Consider the following 21,982-nt stretch of genomic DNA (forward strand, 5'->3'; position numbering starts at 1 on the left):
ACTCCAATACAGCCCAGGAAAAAACCACCACACACCAAAAACCACCCCCCACACCCCCCCACCCACCACCACCCGCGCCACGCACCAAGCAAGCCCTCAAACCCGAGATGAATGCACAACTACCACACATACAACACACAACTCAGGACCTACAACCACAACAAAAAACAAAATCAACCAAATAGCGCCAGAGCCCAAACAAAGCAGAACACAAGGAAGCACGCCTGCAGGAAAAGCAACGAACCAATCACCAACCCCTCACCCACACAAAACCCGGAGGAACCATCCGCGCAACCACCTGAAAGGCACAGGGCTGTCGAAGTGGAACACATTCCGGAGCGCTCCCCCCCTCTGCCAGCCCGCGCGTAGCTGGAGTCTCCCTTCTTAGGAGGTCTTACAAACAGAGGCTGGATGGGCCATCTGTAGGCGATGCTTTGATCTGGATTTCCTGCATGGCAGGGGGGGGACTGGATGGCCCTTGCTGGTCTCTTCCAACTCTATGATTCTCTGATTCATGATTCTAATTATTATTATTTTTAAAAAAATCTGATAGCATGCAGAAAAGCTAAGGTTTTTAAAGTGGGTGCTTGTTTACTGTTAAATTGTACTATTTTAATTGCTCCATCCTTTAAAGTATTTGTCTTGAATAGTTTTGATCTGTTAATGTTATTGCTTTTGTAATATGCTTTTAAACATTTAAACTATAATGTAATCATTTCAATTTGTAAGCCATTTTAGTCCCACGTATGAAGCAGTGGGGGAAGAACTAAGTTCAGCAGATGCATGAGAGTGAAGATGGTGCATGCCCCCTAGGCTATAAAGGAAAATAATTGAACAGGGCACATTAACAGCTCTCAGCCAGTGCTTAACAGTATGGTGGTCTCTGTCCAGTGCTTGTCTCCAGGGGCATCACTAGGAGGTGCCCAGGTTTGGGCCACACCAGTTGACACCGTATCGTTGGGTGAACCCGTTGTCCCCCAACATCTACCTTTTGGCAGAAACGCGACCGCATGACATTCAAGACATTTACTGCTGGAAAACTCCGCAGGGAGATGGACCAGAGTGGGGCAAGGCTCAGTGGGAGGAGAAAGTACAAGACTCAGGGTTTTAAAAAATAGTCAATTTTTGTTCACTATTTTCTGTAAAAACACACATCTTACCAAACGACTTGAACACAGGAAAAATTACCACAATCAAATACAGGCTAGGGGAAGTAAGCAGTAAGTATACGTGGTACCGAAGAAACCCAGGTTACCGAAATTTGGGATACGAAAAATAAATCATAGGGGAATCATTGTTCCGGGTTACGAATGTTTTTTCGGGTTACGAACAACTTTGGTGTTTTTTCGGCTTTTCGCACGGAATCGCGGCTTTTCCCCAAGCGCCTATGGCAATTCGGCTTACGAATGCTTTTCGGTTACGAAAGCGGCCGCGGAACGAATTAATTTCGTAACCGATGGCACCCACTGTAGTTTTCATTTGGCTAGTTCACAGCTCTTGCCATTACATCCAATTGATATATGGGAACCACAATTATGAGTAACATTAGTACTGAAAAACATGCCAAGGATTCTATATGGTGTTGTATGGAAGGAGGGTCAATGGTGGAGGGAGATACCATGAGTTAACACATCAGGTGACACCAACACTAGTGATGCCATGGTGGTCCCTGATAAGTTTCCACGAAAAGAAGAAACAACTGTCGCCAATGGCCAGAAAATGGTGCTGGGCACTGGTACACTGGAAAAGATAATTGTTGGGCCCCCATAACAAATGGCCTGAGAGAACAGGCCTAGGATTTGTCAAAAGCCTCTTCCCAGCAGAATGCAAACTACTTTTGCCGATTTTCTTGTTCCCACAACATACCATGTTGGGAAGAGCTGGCTGTAGCCTTGGTGGTGCCGTAGTCAATGCCGTACTACGCCACTCACTTACCAACTACCAAGGTTGTGAGTTCAATCCCAGCCAGGGGGCTCAGGATCGACCAGTCTGGCATGCTCCTAGGACCGCTAAAATGTTGTACCCAGCTGTGGGGGAAATTAGCTTACAGTTGCAAACCGCTTAGAGATTACTAGGTGGTATGCATGTATTATAAATGACAGCTGCTATTGCTATTGCTGTAGTTAAAGTTAAGGTCTTTAGAGAGCGAACACCGGTTTCTTTCCACTTATCAGAGTTTATAGTGCCTCTTCTGCTTCCATATCTTATTAAGGATTAACGATAAAACAAGTCAATTCCCAGATCTCATCTGGCAACCCTAAATAAAGCCACACTTGCATCTGGACATGGAACTGAAAGAGAGCAGGGAAAACAGTTTTATACTATTTACCTTTTTCTTTCGATTTCCACTTTTCCGCTGCACGCTTCATTAGATGGACCACCCGATCGACAAAGGTTTGTTGGGCTGCCAGCAAAGAAGCGCAATCACCCTGACAGACTTATCCACCCTAGCAATAAGAAGGGGGCAAAATGCAAAAAATTATTCTTTCTGCTGCTCAAGTAGGCTTGCATCAAAAGGCTCTCTGAAGGTAGCAGATATATATTTCATTCTTTCACGCAAAAAGGGTGTTGTTGTTTTTCTGTTTGATCTCAACAGCGCATTCAGCAACTCTCTCTTCAAAATGACAATTCCCTGGAGCAGGTGGTTGGTTATCTGACCTTTCAGGTTTTCCTATGTGTAATAATCAAGTTTTCCAGGTGCGGAAGAAAAACCACCCAGGAAGCAAAAACTCTGTGAGACATACTCTTGGACATCTCAGCGGCTTTCGATACCATAGACCATGGTATCCTTCTGGGGGCCTGGCTGAGGTGGGGAATCGGGGGCACTGCGCTCCAGTGGTTCCGTCCTACCTTCTGGGAGGTCCCAGATGGTGGCAGCTGGGGGACGTGTGCTCCAGCGGGGGCCCTTAAACCGGGGGTCCTCAAGGAGCCATTCTGTCTCCCATGCTAATTAACATTTACATGAAACCGCTGGGAGAGATCATCCGGAGACATGGGCGCGGGTTTATCAGTACGCTGGACACCCAAATTATTTTCTCTATGTCTCTGACTGATGCAGTGAATGGGGATGGAGTCTTCCTCACGTGGCCTGTCTGGAGTCAGTAATGGGCTGGATGAGGGAAAAAACGACTCAAACTGAATCCAGAGGAAAAGGAGGAGGGTACTAGTGATAGGTTCCCCTGGTCCAGGAATGGCGGTGGTTCCACCTGTCCTGAACGGGGTCACGCTCCCCGTGAAGGACTCGTGCGCGTCTGGGGGTGCTTCTTGACTCGTCCTTCACCTGATGCTCAGTTGAAGCGAGGTCAGAGTACCTGTTATCAGCAAAAGCGATTCGCCAGCTGCGCCCATACCTGGCCCAGAGGGACCTTGAAAATGTGGTACACGCTCTGGTAACTTTGAGACTGGATTGACATGATCTACATGGGCAACCCTTATACCAAACTCGGAAGCTCCAAATGGTTGCAAAAATGGCAGCGCGGCTGGTCACTGGTGCTTCCAGGACCAGCCATATATACACCTGTGTTAAAGATCTCCATTGGTGCCCATCCGCTTCCGAGCTCAATATAAGTGTTGGTTATTACCTATAAAGCCCTAAATGGCTTGGGCCCCGATTCCTGAAGGACGCCTCTCCCCGTACATTCCGACCTCGCACCCTCAGAACATCTGGCAGCAACTCCTGAATGGCCTGGGGCTAAGTTGGCTGTTACTGCCAAGAGATCCTTTCACAGCTGCCCCAGCCCTTGGAACACGCTGCCCACGAGCTCCGCTCATCTACCACCCTGGCCCCATTTAGGAAGGGTCTCAAAAACCTTATTTAATCAGGCATTCCCCGACTAAATATCCTGTGGGCCTCCCTCCTCTCTCGTGGCCGTTGAGGTTGGGCTAAGGGGTTTTTTTTATTGTTTTTAAGTATTGTTGTGTATATTATGTGTGTTTTTAACCTGTATGCTGGTGCACTTTGGTGCATTTTGTAGCCGCCTGACGCTTGGAAGGGCGGGGTACTATAAAAATTTATTATTGTATTCTTTGCTATATGGCTTAAAACAGATACCCCTGGATATTTTTAGAACTGAAATTGTTTCCCAACTTTAATGCTTCTAAAATGTACTGTGTAATTTGAGAGTGCAAGCATGGCCACTTCGAAAACAAAACAGAAAGTTAAATCAAATTTCCAGTCCTCATGGCTGTGCAACTAAAATGTCATATGGGATGGCTAAATTATTTGGATTTTAGGAAGAGACAACTCAGAGGAATTTTCAAGCTTTAAATAGGCAGGTGGTTCTATTTTCTGCCAGAGATCTTCATCCTTTATCTCATAAATACCTTATCCAAAATAAACCAAAAATACATAATTTGTAAAAGTAAACTTTTTGCGAGTACCCAGTTTTTCTTGAGACAGAATTTTAAGGATTAAGAGCACAAAATAAAAACATCTTGGTTTTACAAACTGGTTGTTGTTGTGCGTCTTCAAGTTGACCTATGAATACCAGGTGCTGTAGGCTATACTTCAGCGAAAGGAACTAGCAAAACCACCTATCAGTATTCCTTTTCTAAGAAAATCCTATGAAATTTATGGGATTGTCATAAATTGACAGGTGACTTGAAGACACACACATACTAGATGTTCTACTAGAGAATCTTACAGGCTGCTCCCAGGCCTCTTGCTTCCAAGAGAAGTTAAGATGGATCTTCTTCTTGTCCATTCATCAGCAGGCAAAAATATCTTACTTTTTTCGCAACTATCTCCTTTCTGAAGAAAAAGCCTTTACTACACTTTTTTCTTGATTGTTTTAACATTACTTTTAATATTATCTCACAATCTTAATCTGCACTACTGAAATAATGACATTTGACACTGTTTCAATTGCCATGGCTCAATGCTATGGAATCCTGGGATCTGTACTTTGTTGTGGCATCAGAGCCCTCTGACAAAGAAGGGTAAATATTGTACAAACTACAAATTCCAGAATTTCATCTCACTGAGCCATGGCAGTTGAAGAGGTTGCAGTGCAAATTTTGTCACAGTTGCATAATGCATAGTCTATGAGTTAATGCTGACTTAAGCTGTGAACAACAAGATTCGAATTCTATTCAAAAAACCCAGAAACAGTAAAACATTATTGGATAATGTGGCATGTTCTAAACAGTCTTACTTTTTTGTAATTGTGCTGTCGTGATTCTATTTGTCCATCTACTACTGTTACAATTAGTTACTGTATTGTTGCTGTTATTTATATGTGATTTTTTTTTTTTATCCACAACTTTTAAAAAATCTTATTAAAAGCTGCTTTTAGTCTCAGTTTTTGGGAGAAAGGACAGAAATCAAATCAAAATAATAAATGAATAGATAATACTTTCTAAGCAGCAGAAGCAAGCAAATAAAACCAATCTCAGAAGACCACCAGAACAAAAGTATTTGCTTCCAAAACTCTCTCCTAGACAGTTCTCCAAAACTTGGTAGCACTCCCCAAGGAGAAGTGGTATGCCCAGAATGTAGCCCAGAAGTCAGTGCAGTTTCTGCACCTGTTATGATCAAGCTAAGCTATCCCTCTTCATTCTACACTTTACCCTCCAAAAAGTGACAGTCTTTACCTTTAGGAGAGCTTGACTAAATCTCCGCATGACATTCAGGTACATTTCATGAGTCCTGGGATCTCTCTGCTGAGTATCTTGGTCTTCACATTCCACAATCACATACCTTCAAGAGAATGGAAGAACAATACCAACCTTTAAAGCTATTGGTAGATCAACCATTGCACAGCTCTGTCACAAATAACACGATGGCATGAAGTCACAGCATATATAGTACAGTGAGGCCGCATCATACGTGGGCTTCACTTCTGCAGCTTTCAGCATATGTTGAACAATGTCAGGTTTTTAGCCTTTCCACCAAATGTGGGCTGACTGCAGCCCACAGAACAAGTGTGGCCCGAAAGCTGTTTTTGTGATTAACAGAAGTCTCTCTCTCTCTCTCTCACACACACACACACACACACACACACACACGGTGCCATTTTAAGCCTAGGCGAGTACTTGTTTAATACAGATGCTGAACTACAAATCAAATGTCCACTGCCCTCTCAGAGGGCATTAGAAGCATTCGAGGGGGAAATATTTTATTTATGTCCTAGTGTATGATACAGCATTTGGGGTCTCTGGTGGGGCAATGAGGCCCTCTGACTGGTAGGTTTTCCACCTCTGGTCTACAAAGTGTAGAACAACAAACTGGAATGACACTAGATAGGGAGATGAAACTAGTCTTCATGATCACAGAATGAGAGAAATATTAAGTACCTTAAGGAACACCTAGACTGACCTCTGCCAGTACAAGGATTTACAGAGAGAATACTGCTGACAGATGAGCATTCAAACTTTGCTTAAAAACCTTCAGTAAAAGGAAATCCACCACCATCTCCATTCGAGGTCTTTCAATGGAGGCTGTATGCTTTCAATGTGAATTCTTTAACAGACAGAGGGTTGCTACATGATCTTTCCTAGATGAGTTTATCTAGTACAATTATAAAACTGTAACATAGTCATAAACAGTGATACAAACTGTTAACACAAATTTTTCGACAGATTACAAACCTCAGAAAGCAGGAAATGATTTACACCACTACTGTGACAATTTTCCAGCTCCTCTTTATGGATGCATATAGGTAGAGTTGAGTCAGCATGGTGTAGTGGTTTGTGTGTTTGTTGAATTAGGACTCCAGGAAACCAGGATTCAAACCTGCTTTGCTACTGAAACCCATTAAGTGACTTTGAGCAAGTCACATTCTCTTAGCCTAAGAGGAAAGCAATATCAAACCTCTTCTGAATCAATCTTGCTGAGAAAACTCCATGATAGGCTGGCCTTGCGGATCACCATAAGTTGTAAATGACTTGAAGGAACATGCCAACAAATATTCCCATTCTTCCCCATTGCAATGGGTTGAATAGCTTCTTTCTCAGTATTATAAATGTGTTCCATCACTTTATGTCTCACTACCACTATAATCTTTTTATTATTTTTAATTTTATTATGTTATTATTTCCAACTTCTGCTGAACCAGGTGAGCCAAAATACACAATTGATTAGTGGACCTGAGAATTTATAGCTGCAAGTGCTGGAACTATAGCTGTGACATTCAGACTCTGGAACTGAGAAATTAAATCATCTGGAAGAAGATCAGACCAGGGGGATAATAATAAATTGGCCAATTTTGCAGCCTGAAAGAGAAAAGGAAAGGCTTTGAAGGTAAAAGTCTAGCATGCATTTTTATGAAAACAGGAACCTGAGAAATCCACCTCTGCCTTAGTTCTTTTAGTAAGGGGCAAAAGAGAGAGAAAATACAAAGCCAATTATTTTCCAAATGGAGACAGGCAGCAATGAGGTACTTTAAATGAGCTGGACTCTATTATGTCTACAGATGAATGAATGCAGAATGTTAAGACTGACAGGGATCAGTTGTAGAGTGTACCAGAGTATAGGGAATACTGGCCTTGGCTACTCCTCTCAACCTTTGATGTTGTAGTTGTTGTTGTTAACTGCCATCAAGTCGACTTCAGCTTATGGTGACCCCATGAATAGCAGTGATGTAAACTCGAGTGGTTTGACTCAGGTTGGAAACACACTGCAGAAATAATCCAGTTTGAGATCGCTTTAACTGTCCTGGCTCAGTACTTGACAACCCTGGGAACTTTAGTTCATTATGGCACCAGAACCCTCTGACAGAGAAGACTGAATGTCTCACAAAACTAAAGTTCCCAGAATTCCCTAGCATTGAACCAGGGCATTTAAAGCAATCTCAAACTGGATTATTTCTGTGGTGTGTTTTGGACCTCAGACTTGGTAATAAATGACTGCCTAACTCAACTCATGACTTGCACATTTTTAGCAACTGACTCGGGCGCCTTGGTTCAGTAACATGACACATTCATCCTTCTTTCACTCCCACCTCCACCCAGTCATGCCTTGCCTCAGCCTCTGCTGCTGCTGCCTTTTCCTCATATGTGTGTGTGTGTGCATGTGTGCTGAGTTGGCCCCTCTCTTTGCTTTTTCTTCTTCTTCTCTCCCTCTCTTCCGGTTGTTTGGCTGTAGATTTTGGGTGATACAGAAAATCTTTTTGTTGCTGTTCCTGCTTTTGTCGCTGTTCTTAAGAGACAACCCTTCCCAAGCAATTCGAACAGAGCTCAAAACCACAAATAGGTGGGGGAGGTTTGGTAACAGAAAAATAAGTGAAGGAGGATACCCAGAAGCCAGACCACAAGGCACATAAAGCTGAGGTGGAGGGGGAGAGAAGGAGGCAGAGACAACAACAAAGAAATCAAGAAGTCGAAAAGAGCTCGGAAAGACTAAAGGGACAAGGGGACAGGACTTTGCCTGCCTGTCTCCTCCTCCTCCTCTAAAGCCAGCATGGATTGGCAAGTAGCTGAGCTGTCTCTGAATGGCTGGCTGACGTGTAACCATCTTTCCCAGACAGAGCAGAGGAAGAAGAAAGAGAGAGAGAGAGTGAGTAGGAAGGAAGGCAGCCAGGCAGGTGAGATGGTGAGTGCACAGTCTGACACTTGTGTAACTCCTTTCCACACAGATAGAATTCAAAGATACAGCTGTGTTAGTCTTTTGCTAACAACCTCTTTATTTCAGTTAGTCTCAGAAGTGCTACAAGATCTCCTTTCCACACAGGCTTCCTTCTTCCTTGAGTACCCTTCCCTTTTCAGTCCTTCAGGGTTCTCCCTCAGTCCCACTCACCTACATATATGCACAGAAACACACACTTTGCCCTCTCTAACTGCAGTTCAGTCAAAGCCCTCATGTTCCCTTGATTTGTCATGACAACAACTTAATTTAAATCTCCTGGCAGATTCCCTTACTTGCTCTCTCCATCCATCCCCCTCTCCATAAAAAGAGAGCAATTTGGGAAAAGGTGGGGGCTACAGAAAGATGTTGTGATAGGATCATCTCAGGTTGCTGCAAGTGAGAAATTACTTGAAGGCACACAACAACAAAATGAATGCTAATATCTTGGCTTACTACTTCATTCTGTGTAGTACTGTGTAAGACCTGAGACTTGAAGGTAGACACTTGTGATCTGACTTGAAACTTAAATACATCACTGTGAATGAGAGACCTCCAAGTCACTCTGTCATCAACAGCCCTGCTCAGGGATTGCAGGCTCAGGGCTGCGGCTTTTCTGATTGAGTTTCTCTATCTGGAATATGATCTTCCTCTTTTCCTAGTGCCTTCTACCATATCAAGCATTATTATCTTTTCTAGTGAGTCATGTCTTCTCATGACTCTGGTATGATCTCATCGTGTGGTTTAGTCCTCTTGGCTTCTAGGGAGAGCTCAACCTTTATTTGCTCTAGGAGCCATTTATTGTTCTTTTAGCAGTCCGTGGTATCTGTAGAACTCTTCTACAGTGCCACATTTCAAATGAACTGATTCCCTTCCTATCAGCTTAATTCACTGTCCAGCTTTCACAACCATACATTGAAAGGGGAAATGCAATAGCATGGATAATCCTAACTTGAGAATTCAGTGATATACCTTTATACTTCAAGATCTTGTCAAGATTCTTCATAGCTGCCGTTCCAAGACCTTGTCCTCTACTGATGTACATAAAGCTATATAAAATGGGCTCCCCTTCTATTGGAGTGATCACCTGGACGAGATCACCATTAAACGTTTATCTAGAAGAGGGATCGGGAAATATAGTGGGTCGAAAGTTATGCTGACTGTACAAAATGCCAACATCTGAAAAACTTTATCTCCCTATATGAGAATGCTTAAATTTCAAGATCTTCAAGGGCAGGGTTTCTCTCTGTCTCTCTATTGTCCCAGGCACATTTGGTGACAGTCTTCTTCATGGTTGCTCCCAGACTGTGGAATTCTCTTCTACAGAAGCCTAGCTTGGATTCCTTTCTTCTGCCTATCTGCCAGCAAACAAAGATTTTTTTTTTAGCTTAGATTGTCCTTCATCTGTTAACGAACTGGGGCAGAAGGGTGTTTTAATAGGATGTGTAATATTTCTGCTGTTTTTGTTGTTGTTGTGTGCCTTCAAGTCATTTCTGACTTATGGAGACCTTAAGACAAACCTATCATAGGGTTTTTCTTGGTAGATAACTTCAGAGGTTTTTTTGGTAGAGGGAGCCAGAGCGAGTATGCTGTTGCCATCCACTGAGGCTGAAAGAGTGTGACTCTAATGTGGTTCATTAGATACCCAGGTGTGGCAAGAGCCAAAAGGACGGTTATCACCTATATCATTTTCTTTCTTCCCCTGTTTCCTGGCCCATCAGGAAAAATGCATGTAGAAGATGTGAAACAGAACTGTGAAGCAAATTATCAGGAGGACTAGAGGTTGTTGAAACCCCTTCTAGGCTCAGAGGTATAAAATTCAGTTTCTGCAACAATAAGCAGGAATCTTACCTCCATACTTACCAATATAAGTAGTTTGCCAGGGTGGAATTTTTGCATGCTCGGGATATCAAGAACGTGCAGAGGTCTTGCTGAAAGAAAGTGGTTAAAAAAGGTTAGGGTTGAGAGAAAGAAAAGGCAACATTTAATAATAATAATAATCCTAAAATTATTATTATTATTATTATTATTATTATTATTATTATTATTATTATTATTTATAGCCTGCCTCTCCCTGGAGGATTGGGGCGGGTTGCAATCAAAATATAACATAGACAAATAATAACACAATCCCTAATCCACAATTTAAAATACAACAGCATAAAATCAGTTATTAAAATTGCAATAAAAATTACATTAAAATTTAATCCCCATTGCAATGAGGCGGTTTAAGGGAAAGTCAAAGAAGGCATAGTTGTGGGACAGTGGAGAGGGCCCATGTATTAGTCTGGGAATGCCCGCCACTAGAGATCTGTCTTGATGGCTTTTTTAAAGGCCTCAAGAGATGTTATGTGACGGATCTCTTCTGGTAGATCATTCCAAAGTTCAGGACCGTCCGATGAGAAGGTCCTCTGGGTAACTACAGCAAGTCTGGTCTTCTTAGTCTATAGTGAATTTGTCCCAGAGGACCTGAGTGTGTGGGGTGGATTGTATGGAAGGAAACGTTCCTTTAAGTAAGCTGGACCTAAGCCATGTAGGGCTTTAAAGGTGATTACCAACACCTTGTACTGCGCCCAGAAACTAATTGGCAGCCAGTGTAAAGATTTCAGAACTGGATTTATATGGTCGCCTCTTGATTTTCCGGCAACCAACCTGGCTGCCATGTTTTGGATTAACTGAAGTTTCCAAGTTAGGTACAAGGGTAGCCTCATGTACAGTGCATTGCAGAAGTTCAATCGAGAGGTTACCAGAGTGTGTACTATTGTTTCTAGGTCACCCGGTCCCAGGTAGGGTCGTAGTTGGCATATCAGCTGAAGCTGATAACAAGCGCTCCTGGCCGTCGCATCTATCTGAGCTGTCAACTGAAGGGATGAGTCCAGGAGCATTCCCAAACTACGAACACAGTCTTTTAGGGGAAGTGTGACCCCGTCTAGGATCAGTGAATATATCTCATACCCAGTTTCGGGGTTCCTATAGCAAGTACCTCTGTCTTATCTGGATGCAACTTTACTTGGTTTTCCCTCATCAGAAGGACAAAAGGCCCTTTCAGATATAAATGGGAGGCCTTTCTCGCACCCTAAAAATGTCCCAGCTCCAGAGAAACCTGGAGAGAAGATAGTTTTCACACATCAGTGTGTGTGTGTGTGTGTGTGTGTGTGTGTGTGTGCGCATGCACCTAAGTAAATTTATGCATTCTGCCTATCTAGACCAGCATTTCCAGACTCATGCCCCCCACCCTGCCAAGTTTGGTTGCTTAGTTCCTGGTTGGCAAGGAAGTGCTTGTACTCTCTTTCATTTGTACAGGCAAACCAGGATTTCTGCATATGTTCAAACCAGAATTTCAAAACACAAATCCCTTACCTCCAGACTTTCGCTGTCAGCGGACTCTTTTGCTTTTGCTGTAGGAGGTGGGGAGGACACATGGGGGAGTGGACTTGTGATGATCTGAGAACTGGGAGAAGAATACAATAAGGGGGAAAGGTTTTACACAAGGATTTCAAAGCAATGAAATATAAAGCTCCTCAATGATCACTGTGGAAAATAGGATACCAAGCTAGATACACTTTTAGTTTTGTCCAGAGGGGCCCCTTTTATCTTCTTGCAACTGACTATATGAAAAATAAGTACTCTAACAGAGGTGAGCAGAGGCTTCCAGGTCAGTAAGGCAATAATTCTCCTCTGGGATTATGTGAAAGTTAAAAGAGCTATCCAAAATGATGAACTCTACAGGTGCTAGTGCAGTGTAGTGGTTTGAGCAATGAACCCTGGCCTACTACTCTGGAGGCCAGGGTTCATATCCCCACTCAGCCATGGATACCCATTAAGTGTCTTTGGTCACATCACACTCTCTCAGCCTCAGAGGGAGGCAAAGGCAAAAAAACACTCTGAACAAATTTTGTAAAGAAAAAATATCTTGCCACAACAGTTCACCATAGGATAGCATAAATCAGAAATAACTTGAAGGCACACAACCACAACAAAATCACTTAAAATAAGTTCAGCACCTTGGATAGTTCTTTGAAAGCTAGACCTGGTTCAATGCTCAACTGATACAGAAGTTATCAGCCACCTCTGTTATCTAGCAGTGAGCCATGGTCTCAGACTCACAGCTCAATCTCTAAACCACATGTCACTATTCTGTTCAGCATAACTGTGCAGAATACTTGTAGCCATATATGCAGTGGTTATCTCTCTTGTTCTCCAACCTGCAGTGGTGACAGACATAAAACATACACTACCTAAAAGCTCATCATTCCCAGTAGCAGAGAGGCTAAATCAACATCTCCCAACTATAACCATTTCCCTTAAGCCATCTGCCATTTCTTCTTCTGTTTTGTAAACAACCTGTTAATATTTTGTGCAATGCAGGCTGTTGTGTTTGCTTTTTTTAAAAAAATGACAAGAAGTGCATGTTTACTCAGAAGCTGGTCCTGTGAATTTCAATGGGACTTACTCCTTAGGAATTATATTTATGTTTGCACAAAGTTAGGTAAAATAATCTGTTTGGGATTAAAGTTTCCATAATCCACTCACGACTAAGAGATTCTGGGAACTGAAGTTCAAAAAAATCTTTCTTTTCCAAGCTCTAGAACTCCAGCTTCAAACATGGAAGAGCACAAGCTAAGTATTACGTACTGTTTTCCTGATGTATGCATATATACACACACACGTACAGGTGTTACTTATAAGTTTGCGTGTGTGCATGTGCGCATGTGTATATGCACACAATATTTTGTTGTTGTCAACCTCAACTCATGACGACACTTTGGATGAGACTTCTCCAAGACCCTCTGTACTTCACTGCTCTTCCCAGACGGCCTCTTTGATTGAGCACATCCAATAGGCATGTGGTCTCCCTCTCTTTCTGCTGCCTTCTACCTTTCCTAGTATCATTGTCTCTTGTAGTCATTCAATGCTTCTCATGGTGTGGCCAAAGTATGACAGTCTCAGCTTAGTCATCCTGTCTACCAGGGAAAGTTCTGGCTTGACCTGTTCCAGGACCCATTTGTTTGTCTTCTTGGTCATCCATAGAATCCACAGCACTCCTCCCCAGCATCATATCTCAAATGGATTAATTTTCTTCCTGTCTGCTTTCTTTACTGTTCAGCTTTCACATCCATATAAGGTGATAGGGAATGCAATGGCTTGGACAATCCTCACTTGCTCTTTAGGATTTTATCAAGTTCCTTCACGGCTATCTTTCCCAATCCTAGTGTTATTCATATATATGCTGTATGTACACACATCAGGAAATGAGTAAGTAACAGTTACAACAATGATTACAATTCCCAGAATCATTCAACCACCTCACAATTCTGTGAAAACATAAAAATAGACCAAGAACCTGCATCTCCTGATCCAACCGATAAAACCCATCTTGAAAGCCAATCAGCTGTTCCAAACAATGGAGTTCTGCAGTGTTGGAAAGCAGGATGCTGAAGGATGACAAGAGTTATTGCTTCTGCTCCTCACACAATTGCTCACTGGCAGGAAGGGACTATTCACATCATTCCTGAAAGGAATGGATGTACAGGTTGTCATCTCATCTCTTCTGCCAGTTGAAGGGCACGGTCCAGGAAGGGAGAGGAAAATAGCAGATGTGAACAACTGGCTTCGCAGATGGTGCCGCCGAGAACAATTCTTGCAATGGACGGGTTGCATCTCACGCCGGTTGGAAGAAATGTTTTTGCCAACAGTCTCAAGAACTTGATCAGGACGGCTTTAAACTGAGTTCCGTGGGGAAGGGAGACAATATTAAGGAAGGCGAAAGGGCTGGAGAAAATAGTCAAACTGAGATAGAGGAAACAAGAAAAAAGTGCAAGGACCCAACAGTGAGAGGCAAAAAACTTCCACAAGCAGCTAGTAAATGGGACCCGTGGTCTGCAATGTCTCTACACTAATGCACAGAGCATGGGAAATAAGCAAGATGAACTTGAACTCCTAGTACAACAAAGCAAATATGATATAATAGGCCTCACTGAAACCTGGTGGGATGAGTCTCATGATTGGAATACAGGAATACAGGGGTATAACCTTTTCAAGAGAAATAGGAAAAACAGGAAAGGAGGAATAGCACTATATGTCAGAGATATTTACACCAGTGAAGAGATCCAGGACATCAATCCTGGAAGTCAGGTGGAGAGTCAGGAAAAAAGTCAGGAAAAGATTCCACCTCAACATTAGGAAGAACTTCCTGACAGTAAGGGCTGTTCGACAGTGGAACACACTCCCCCGGAGTGTAGTGGAGTCTCCTTCCTTGGAGGTCTTTAAGCAGAGGCTAGATGGCCATCTGTTGGGGATGCTTTGATTTGGATTTTCTGCATGGCAGGGGGCTGGACTGGATGGCCCGTGCGGTCTCTTCCAACTCTATGATTCTATGATCCTGTAGTGCCCTCTTCACTTGCACCAGTGACCTCCATTGCATGAGACAGCTGACTGGCTTTTAAGGTGGGTTTCAGGACATTTATGATCATGGCAATAGTACTACTGTACATTTGTAAATGTGAACAGGGAACAGTTATATGGTTGTAAATTGAATTGACATTATAACTGACTAACAGGATATCAGAGATAGAGAGTAAGCCCCTTGAAATCCACAGGATATATTCAAATCTTGACATTTGAAAGATTCAGGACATGATTTATTACAAAGCTTATTTTCTTCTTCCCTTTCTTTCTAAGGTTTTGGAACGGGTTGTTTATTCTCGCTGTCTCGAGTTTCTTGAAGCCAACTCCATTCTTGATCCCTTTCAGTCTGGTTTCCGCCCAAGGCATTCCACAGAGACAGCTCTCACTAAGATCTCAAATGACCTTTTACGGGTCAAGGCTAATGGCCTTTACTCTGTTCTCATCCTTCTTGACCTGTCTGCAGCCTTTGACACCATTGATCACTGTCTTCTAGTTCATATACTTTCTGATCTTGGGTTCTCAGACTCTGTTCTTGACTGGTTTAGATCTTATTTGTCAGGCCGATCTTTTGCAGTGGTCACTGGTGGTCAAACTTCGTCCTCCGTTCCCTTATCTGTTGGAGTGCCCCAGGGCTCTGTTCTGGGTCCCCTTCTGTTTTCTCTCTACACACTGTCCTTAGGTAAACTCATTAGCTCTTTTGGTTTTTCCTACCATCTGTACGTCGATGACACCCAGTTATATCTTTCCACCCCTGACCTTTCTCCAAGGCTTGAACAGCAAGTTTCGTCTTTTATCACAGCTGTCTCTCAGTGAATGCGCCATCAGCGTTTGAAGCTCAACGTGTCCAAGACAGAGCTTCTTGTCTTTCCTCCTAAGTCCACCCTTCCACACTCCTTTTCTGTCTCTGTGAACAACATTTCTATTCAACCAGTCCAGCAAGCCCGCAGTCTTGGTTTTATCTTTGATTCTTCTCTGTCGTGTATCCCTCAGATCCAGACCACAGACAAGGCTTGTAGATTCCTTTTGTACAATATTGCCAAAATCCAACCATTTCTCTCCGCCTCTACTGCCAAGATCCTGGTCCATGCCTTAGTGATCTCACGACTTGATTACTGTAACATCTTTCTGGCAGGGCTTCCTCTCTCACCTCCATCCTTTAATTTCTGTTCAGCATTCAGCTGCACGCATTATCACATCCGCCAACTGCTCTGACCATATCTCTCCTTTGCTGGCATCCCTTCACTGGCTGCCCCTCTCTTTCCACATTCAGTATAAGCTCTTGCTGTCGACGTTTAAAGCCCTCCATGGGCTGGCCCCTCCTTACTTATCAGACCTTCTTTCTCCTCACCTTCCCACTCGGGCCCTCCGTTCTGGTAGTCAAGGTCTACTGTCTCAGCCCAGGATTTCCTCTGCCCCATCTTGGATTTGCCCCTTTTCACTCGCTGCCCCTCACTCCTGGAACCTTCTTCCCCCGCGAACAAGAGCCATCACTTCTTTAACCAGCTTCAAAACGGAGTTGAATACCATCCTGTTCAGAGAAGCATTCCCAGGCCTTGCATAATTCTCACTTGCCTCTCTGGATGAAGATTAACCATCCATTATGAAGCCAAGCCCTCCCACCAGTCCACCTGCCTTGGTCCAGGCCTTGGAGGTAGAAAGGAACTGCTGGACCTCATCCCCTTCCCCACCGCTACTCCCTTCTCCTTTTGTGTGGTATCTTTTTAGATTGTAAGCCTGAGGGCAGGGAACTGTGTAATTAAAAAGACTGTATGTACAGCGCCGTGTAAATTTACAGCGCTTTATAAATAAAGGTTAATAATAATAATAATAATAAAGTAAGAAAGGATTTAAGGGTGCAGAGGCTGGTGGAAAGCCAGTCAAAGTTGTTCTACTTTCCATTCACTCTCCATTTAGGAAAACTTCTTGCCTACTGGTTTCCCACCTACCTGTCTATTTCTCCAGCGTTTGTTCCAGATGCTGCCATGCTCTCAGACATGGAGCCCTGACTGTCCTTCTTTGTGGGTTCTAATCCACTCTTGATGTCATCAAAGTTTTCATATTTCAATGCTTGGACCAGCTGCAGCAGGTACATCAGCAGATCCTGGATAAGAAAGATGGAGAAGTAGGCAAAACTTAATTCTGCCCTTCCCTGCCTCTACTGCGTTAACTTAGCACCAACTATTTTTTTCCATTTTGAATTCAGTTTCCAGTGACTGAAGTAATCTGAGGACAAAGGGAGGAAGTGGGAGGAAAGAGAAACTTGGGTATCAAAGCAGCTGAAAAAAAGGTGGAATGGCAGAGGATTAATCAGGACTGCCCCTGCCAAATCCTTGAAGGGCATGCAATCGGAGTAGCAATGGCAATCTTTTGTCCACCCTTAATAGCAATCTTGGATATCCAATAATGGCAAGAGGAATCTTTCTCAAGCATAAGAAAATTATGTAGAGAAATGAAGCATTCCCATACCTCATCATCAGCCTGTTGCAATCTGGCAACTGCATACCGCCGCACCGTGGTGTTGGTAAAGTGAGAGGACAAGAGCTCGAGGGAATCCTCCACATCCATTGGCTTCCATTTGCCCAAAAGCTCCAGGGCCTGCTTTGCCTCTTGTGGGAGGCCCCAGTTGACACACTTCAGGAATTTAGTCAGGGCCTGGGGTTAAAGAAAAACATGGTTACATGACATATCTTTCTTTATCCAAGGCTAAGCCAGATGAGACCCAGTGTGGTGTGGTGGTTTGAGCATTCGTGGAGTCATAGAATCATAGAGTTGGAAGAGACTGCAAGGGCCAGCCAGTCCAACCCCCTATCATGCAGGAAATCTCAATCAAAGCATCCCCGACAGATGGCCATGCAGCCTCTGTTTAAAGACCTGCTGGGAAGGAGACTCCACTACACTCCAAGGGAGTGTGTTCCACTGTCGAACAGCCCTTACTGTCAGGAAGTTCCTCCTGTTGAGCTGGAATCTCTTTTCCTGGAGCTTGCATCCATTGCTCCAGGTCCTAGTCTCTGGAGCAGCAGAAAACAAGCTTGCTCCCTCCTCAGTGTTACAGCCCTTCAAGTATTTAAACACAGCTATCATATCACCTCTTAATCTTCTCTTCTCCAGGCTAAACATCCCCAGCTCCCTTAGTCATTCCTCATAAGGCATGGTTTCCAGACCCTTCACCATTTTAGTTACCCTCCTTTGGACACGCTCGAGTTTCTCAACATCCTTTTTAAATTGTGGTGCTCAGAACTGGACACAATATTCCAGGAGGGGCCTGACCAGAGCAGAGTACAACTCTGGGTACCAAGATTCAAATCCCTGCTTGGACATGGAAATCCACTGGGTGACCTTGGGCAATTCACTCCCTCTAAGCATAAGAGGAAAGCATTTGCAAATATTCTTTGAATAACTCTTCCAATGAGTGACAGTATGGTTTGGTGGTCTAAGTGTTGGACTAGGACTCTGAGAGACTGGCTGGGAGGGCTTGAGCCCAGGTTACACTACTATCGTATTGTTTTGATTGTTATGATTGTTTTAGATTTGTATATTGTATTGTGTTATTGGTTTTATTTATTTTATGATGTGTTTGTAAATGGTTTTAAATTTTGTGTACACCACTTTGATCTTCTGGAAAAGCGGTATAAAAATAAAATTTATTATTATTATCATCGTCCCTTGACCAGGTTTCCAGAATACATGTCAGGACAGCATTTTCTTCCTCTAGCACATTGTATATTATATGAGTTTTGTTTTTAACCGACCTGGCATTACACAGGAAAAGTTCTGTGGTATAAAATAAATAATACATACCTTCTCTTGGTGAGTAAGATAATATCGGAATTTCCACACAAGATCTTGTTCCTCGTATGTTAGTTGCTTGGTTGGTGGGTAGCTCACTATGATCTAAACAAGAGACACATATGGGTCTCTTTATAACATATTTTGCCCTCCTTTTGAAGTGAATGGAGTGAGTTGGTAAAAGCCTAACAACATTCATTTCTGAGAAAGCACACTATTGTCCCTGATACTGCTCACATTTTATGTTTGGGCTCCAGGAACCATATTGCCCTCTCATCTCCCACACCAAAAACCAAAGCCTTCACACTTTTTGGGATAGTCCTGGGTCCTTTTCATCAGTGTATCTCAAATGGTGGACTGGGATCCCCAAGGGGGTGTGTTAGAATTGATTTTTCTTTTCTCCTCTTCCCAAACTGTTTTATGTGTAAATTTTCACATGCATTAAGTTGAATAATGATTTTACTTAAATAAAACTGTTCTAATTGGAACAATGCATGGAATACTAGTTTGAGTGTTCGTCTAGGACTCTGGAGACCAGGGTTCGATTCCCAGCTCACCCATGAAACCCACTGGGTGACTTTGGGCAAGTCACATGGTCTCTGGCTCAGAGGAAGGCAATGGCAAACCTCCTCTGAACAATGTGAAGTCAAAGGCTTTCACGGCAAGCATCCATAGGTTTTTGTGAGTTTTTTCGGGCTAATTGGCTACATTCTGGAAGAGTTTATTCCTGACATTTCACCAGAATCTGAAGATGCCAGCCACAGATGCTGGAGAAACATCAGGAAGAAAGTCTTCTAGAACATGGTCACATAGCCCAAAAAAACCTCCTCTGAACAACTTTTGCCAGGAAAACCCCATGATGGCTGTGCCTTAGCATTGCCATAAGTCAAAAATGACTAGAAGGCACACAACTGCAGCAATCTGAGCAATGCTATTTATTTATAAAATGTTAAAATATGACTATACATGAATATGTGAAAGAAAATAGGGACACTAAATAAACAAAATATTTTATTCATGTACTACATTGAGTGGGAGGACACAATATCCACATGTAGATGTAAAGGCAGGTACCAATGGTGCCACTACCCTGCATAGTTATTGGACAAGGATTTGACTTTCATTGCTATGGCTGCATCCTTTGGAAGCATGAAGATCAAAGCTTGCCGAGGCACTAATTTGATGAGCCATCATGGTGTAGTCTTGGACTAGGACTCTGGAAGACCAAGTTTCAAATCCCTGCTCAGCCATGGAAAACCACTGGAATACCTTGGATAAATCATAATCTTAAGAGGATGGCAATGGCAAACCTCCTCTTGAATAAATTTTGCCAAGAAAAGCACATAATGAAGTTGCATTAAGGTCACCATAACTTGGAAATGACTTGAGGGCACACAACACTTGAGGCCCTAGATCTCTCCTAATGAGAATTCTAAACACCCCTCTCCAAACTGCAAATCCCAGGATTCCACAGGATGGAACCATGGTAGTTAAAAGGGAACTTAGAGTTTTATAATGGTATAGTGTGAAAGGACCCCTGGAATAATTTTAGAACAGACTAGGCAGTGATTGTGTGCTTGAGGATGTGAAAGTGAAGCTCCATAACTGTAAGACAAGTGAATATATATTACTAACAGCGATCAGCAAAAGCCAATCTTTACAAGGCCCACTAAGCAAGAATACCATATGTGTTCAAAGATTGGAAAAGGTTATCTGGGGGATTACAACTTTAAGAATCTACCAGACCACTAGTCATGCCAGTTATAAAACTGAAAAATGGAATTCAAAAGCTTTTTTCCCCTGAGCTCTCCTTAGGACAAAGCAATAGCAACAGCGTGTGTGAATGAGCAAAAATTCAGACACCTATCTAAGGGTTTTATTTTATTTTATTTTATTTTAGAAAGGTTCTAGGGGTGTAAATCTTTCTCATTCATATTTCATTCTCATTCATATTCATTCTCATTCATATTTCATTCATTCTTCTTTAGTATTTCATTCTTGTGTGCAAGAACAACAAATCTCAAATGTTTTCCCTCCACTGGGTGACGTTGTGAATGTTTTGACAGTTTTTGCACATGCCAGGACTTTTTTTGTGAAGAGTCTGCAGCAAAATAAACCCTCCCCCACAATAAAGAATTTTGATTTTTTTGCAACACAGACATATATTCATTATAAAGCCTCAAAATGTTAAAAAAAAATCTTGTGCTAGTTAACTATTGCACTCTCCCCAAAGGGGTATCTTGATTCATTTAGTGTTCCTCACTGAGGATGAGAATATTTGCAAGTTTATCCCCAGAAGGCATGTTTCATGGAAAAAGAACAAACATAAACCATTGATAGTTTACGGAGAGCTTAAAGGAGTTAGGCAGCATCTCTTGAAGGCTGAGCTGACACAAAGAAATTTGTGTGTGTGTGTATACAGTGTGTGTGTGTGTGTATATATATATATCTATATATCTATATCTATATATATATATATATATATATCTTACAAGGACTGCATCCACACTGCAGAAATGGAGGGAGCCTTCTTGGTGGCTGTTTCAAGGCTATGGAAGTCCCTTCTACTGGAAGGACAGTTGGAGGGACTTCTGGCAAGGGATGGGTTGCATCTCACACCAGTTGGCAAAAACATTTTTGCCAATAGCCTCAAGAATTTGATCAGGAGGGCTTTAAACTGAGTTATGTGGGGGAGGGAGACAGTATTCTGGAAGGCAAAAAGGCTGGAGAAGATAGTCAAACTGACAGAGAGGGAACAAGACAAACAGTGCAAGGGCCCAACAGTGGGAGGAAAAAGAACTTGCACAGGCAGCAAGGAAAGGGAACACATGGTCTTAGATGCCTCTACACTAATGCACAGAGCATGGGAAATAAGCAAGATGAACTCGAACTCCTAGTACAACAAAGCAAATATGATATAATAGGCATCACTGAAACCTGGTGGGATGAGTCTCATGATTGGAATGTGGAAATAGGGGGGTATAACCTTTTCAAGAGAAACAGGCCAAACAGGAAAGGAGGAGGAATAGCCCTATATGTCAGGGACATTTACACCAGTGAAGAGATCCAGGACATCAATCCTGGAAGCCAGGTGGAGAGCATCTGGATAAAAATTAAAGGGCAGGGAAACAACAAGGATGTTATGGTGGGAGTCTACTACAGGCCCCCAAGTCAGACGGAAGAATTGGATGATGCCTTTCTAGAACAGATGACCACACACTCAGAAAA

At 42.8% G+C, this 21,982-nt stretch overlaps 1 protein-coding gene across 1 annotated transcript in view; it reads right to left on the reverse strand.

Moving 5' to 3' along the window:
* PIK3C3 (phosphatidylinositol 3-kinase catalytic subunit type 3) overlaps positions 1-21,982 on the reverse strand; it is a 157,635-nt gene that overhangs the window by 105,300 nt on the left and 30,353 nt on the right. The window contains 8 exon segments of the mRNA XM_042452907.1: positions 2,293-2,363; positions 2,365-2,429; positions 5,593-5,698; positions 10,424-10,491; positions 11,921-12,011; positions 16,915-17,069; positions 17,435-17,620; positions 18,767-18,859. Coding sequence (XP_042308841.1) covers positions 2,293-2,363; positions 2,365-2,429; positions 5,593-5,698; positions 10,424-10,491; positions 11,921-12,011; positions 16,915-17,069; positions 17,435-17,620; positions 18,767-18,859 — 835 coding nt within the window.

Source organism: Sceloporus undulatus, chromosome 2, assembly GCF_019175285.1.
Source record: "Sceloporus undulatus isolate JIND9_A2432 ecotype Alabama chromosome 2, SceUnd_v1.1, whole genome shotgun sequence".
Lineage (NCBI taxonomy): Eukaryota > Metazoa > Chordata > Lepidosauria > Squamata > Phrynosomatidae > Sceloporus > Sceloporus undulatus.